The sequence below is a fragment of the Chelonia mydas genome, chromosome 6, assembly GCF_015237465.2.
Source record: "Chelonia mydas isolate rCheMyd1 chromosome 6, rCheMyd1.pri.v2, whole genome shotgun sequence".
NCBI classification, from domain to species: Eukaryota; Metazoa; Chordata; order Testudines; family Cheloniidae; genus Chelonia; species Chelonia mydas.
Window position 1 is genome coordinate 73782818 of NC_051246.2, and position 3419 is coordinate 73786236.

Below are 3419 nucleotides of genomic sequence, written 5' to 3' on the forward strand. Positions count from 1 at the left end.
GTTTGCTGTATCCACTGCTTTTCATGATGACTAGTATTATCTAATTGTTTCCTTGTTCTCCCCCTCATGTGTTTGTTTTTTCCACCTGTTTGTTCTCTTTGGTCTTACTCTTTGATTGTAAGCTCTTCAGGAGAGGGACTGTTTATTTGTTATATGTTTGTATAGGGCCTAGCACAATGGGGCACTGCTGCTATTGTAATACAAACAAATAATAAATAATAACAATAACAATCCATGACTAAAAGAAAAGCACCAAGTCACAGAATAATTTATATATAAATTTTATTAAAAATGCAGGTACTGTATAAACTGTCAGGAACAATTTTGAACATTATCATCCACACTTTTAAAGCTGAATCATAATTCTTACATATAAATAGCTATGAAAATGTCATGCACATACAAAAAGCAGAACTGAGCATTTACTTACAGTAGCACCAAATGCAGCTGCATAAAGCATTTTTTCTTGTTTTTTCTCCATAGGCTGTAAATAACCTCTATAAGCTATTTTCTAAATTTTGTTACAAGGGCTGAGAAACACTTGATTTTAGTAACGTTTTAAAAAAAGAGGAACAAAAGAAGAATTTATTAGTAATAAGTACATTGCTGCACCAAATGTTAGTTTCACTGTGTAAGTAATTGGTATGCTCAGATCTTTAATCACACAAAATAAAATGAACAGTGAATTGTCTTTGAATTAACATCTTGTATCAAGAGGAACATATTAACTTTTTCTATGAATACGACTGTGGTTCAATACTGAAATAAAAAACACTGCAACCCAGGCATTGCTACGTCACAGAACAGGAACTGACTTGTCAGGTTTAGATGCACTCCACAGGTCTGAAGATTATAGATACTCAGGCCTAGTTTACAAAAGACTTTTCTCTCAAAATTTCCCATCACTGCTTCCACCAGTTCAGCCTAAGAATAATTTAACTATCCTGCAGTAATTCTTTAAAAAACAGCTAATACAGTTGATGCTGTGGGTAATTCTGCCCCAGAATATGTAACCTGGACCACAAAAACAGAACAATGCTTTGTGCTTAAAATATATCCATTTCCTGATTCTTTTGCATATATTCGCTGTCTTGTGTTGTAGAAAGAAGTTTTTAAAAAACATATATAAAAGCTATTGTGCTGAACTCAGCGGCACATAGACATAGTAAAACTGGAACAATACAAAGGTAAAAGATATTCTAGTTGTAAAGGCTATATATATCATATGATATTTGATATTTTAAAAGGTTTAAAAAGTATAAAATTAGGAAACATGCATAGGACACAGATTGCTTCACAGGCTTTGTCTACACTAGAAAAGGTTTGCCAGTGTAGCTATACCAGCAAACTCTCCTAGTGTAGCTGCAGTTTATTCTCGCATAAAAGTGTTTTTGCCAGTAGAATTTATGCAGGTTGTTGAGTGAAATACTCTACACCAGCAAAAGTACTTTTATGCCGATAAAACTGCTTACACTAGAGCTTTTGCCAGTATAAAAATGTTGCACAACGTTACTCTATCAGCATAGGTTTCTAGCGTAGTAGACCAGCCCACAAACAGAAAAAGTTCACTGCCTGCAAAATTCACTAGTAACATTTGGAAGAGGATAGGCAAACAACGAGAAATCCAGAATGTATTTTGGTAACAGTTCTTTTATAAGCCCACGTTGAGTGTTACACAGGTAGTAATGTAGAGTTTCTCGAGTCACAGGCTTATACCACGATTGTCGTTCTGGGAAACGGATAAAAGAAGGCGCTTGAACATGTTCAAGAATGTAATTTGCATCCACATTCAGTTTTTCATATGATCCGATGAAATCGTACCTAACCGCACAGGGTTGGCATAAGTTGTAGATGGGCATCCAGTGTTCGTTCATTCTCTCTGCCTCTTCATCTAACAGATACAGGAGAAACTCAGAAAAGGTGACATCATCTCCTGTGGACTTTCTGGGGCTTTTTCGGTATTTTTTTACTATTTCCACACCGTACTTTAACTGGTACTCTTTGATCTCTCCAAATTTATTCCTATAAGCTGATAAAAGTCTCTCCATCGGGTCTCGAACAAATATAAACTTGTAGTAGTGCTTTAGCCGGTAGCTAATCTCATCCGGCTTCATGTCGCCGAGAAAAACCAAGTCATTCTTGTGGTCCATTTTGAGCTTGACATTCACATTCTCCAGCGCTCCATCCAAAACTTTCAGTATTCGTTTCCAGTTGGAGCAGGCGACTTTGGGGACGTAGCAGTATAAGAAGCGATATTTATCACTGACCAGGATGTGTTTGAGCACTGTTCTCCTCTGACCTGCTGAAAGCTCCCAGATGCTGTGAGGCATGTTCTTTTGCCCACACATGGTGCGGATTGTCCGGTTACGAACATCTTGTAGCACCTGGTAATCCATGTCCTCGGGAGCCGCTACCCTGGTGTCACCGCTGCTCCTCCAAGCAAGGTCTCCATGTGGGGGATGGAGTGGTGGTGGCTTCACCTCTGCCAAAATGCCCCTCTCAATCATGAGCAGCAGGCCACTGGAAGCCACAATCACCCCAAACATGAGCATGGAGGGCAACAGCATGGTGCCACTGCTGCCCCGCATCCTGGTGGGCACCACGGCCCGGCGCACGGAGATGGCTCCCATCTCTGCACCGCGCACTGCCACCGGGGCGAGGGGGCGCGGGAACATGGCCCAGGCACTGGCTCGGTGTCAGGGCCAAACAGCAGGCGGAGCCGGCCCCTACCCAAGGGGGGACGGGGTGGGGCAGGGCTGTCTCCTGCTGGATGGAGGCAGCACCTTTCCCCTGGGGCCCAGGGTCTCTCTGCCAGGTGCTGCTGCAGGCCCCTCACCCAGGCCGGGCAGCGGGACTCTGCATGGCAGCAGGGGGCTCCCTAGCGGCTGCCCCCCATGCTGGGCTCGCGGCGCGCCAGCCGGGCAGCACAGCGGGCAAGGGGAGGAGGCCGGGCCGCCGCCGCCGCCGCCGTCCGGGGAGTGCGGCGGGCTGGGCCCCTCTGGGCCCGCCAGAGTTCAGCGGCAGCGAGGGCCCGGATGTCCCGGGAGCGAGTGAGGGGACGCGGCGGGAGGCCGGCAGTGACGGGGGAGCGGCGGGCGGCTCCGCCCAGCGGCTCGGGGCCAGGGGGCGGCGCCGCCAGCCCGGCCGTGAGGAGGGAGGCAGGGACGCCGGCTGCCGAGTTCGGGGCAGCCCCGCCTGCTACGCAAAGGGGGCGTGGGCTGGGTGAGCCCGAGGGGCACTGCTCGGGGGGGGGGCGCTGTGCCCACAGGGGCATTGCAGGGCGCGCGGGGGCTGTGTGCACACAGTGTGCATTGCATGGGGGGGCTTTGTGCACGTGGGCACTGCACAGCCTAGGGAAGGGGGGCTGTGTGCCCACAGGGACGTTGCGGGGGGGGGGGGGGAGCTATGTGCCCACAGGG

The 3419-nt window shown here is 47.7% G+C and overlaps 1 protein-coding gene across 1 annotated transcript; it reads right to left on the minus strand.

Moving 5' to 3' along the window:
• Positions 1 to 265: 265 nt before the first annotated feature.
• CHST14 (carbohydrate sulfotransferase 14) lies at positions 266 to 3143 on the minus strand. Its single transcript, XM_007069379.4, has one exon. It carries the CDS (start codon positions 2673 to 2675, stop codon positions 1566 to 1568), a length of 1110 nt encoding a protein of 369 aa, XP_007069441.1. The 5' UTR covers positions 2676 to 3143; the 3' UTR covers positions 266 to 1565.
• Between the last annotated feature and the right edge of the window lie 276 nt (positions 3144 to 3419).

Excerpts from the sequence above, each read along its gene's own strand:
- CHST14 (XM_007069379.4), bottom strand. The coding sequence starts at position 2,675 with ATGTTCCCGCGCCCCCTCGCCCCGGTGGCAGTGCGCGGTGCAGAGATG.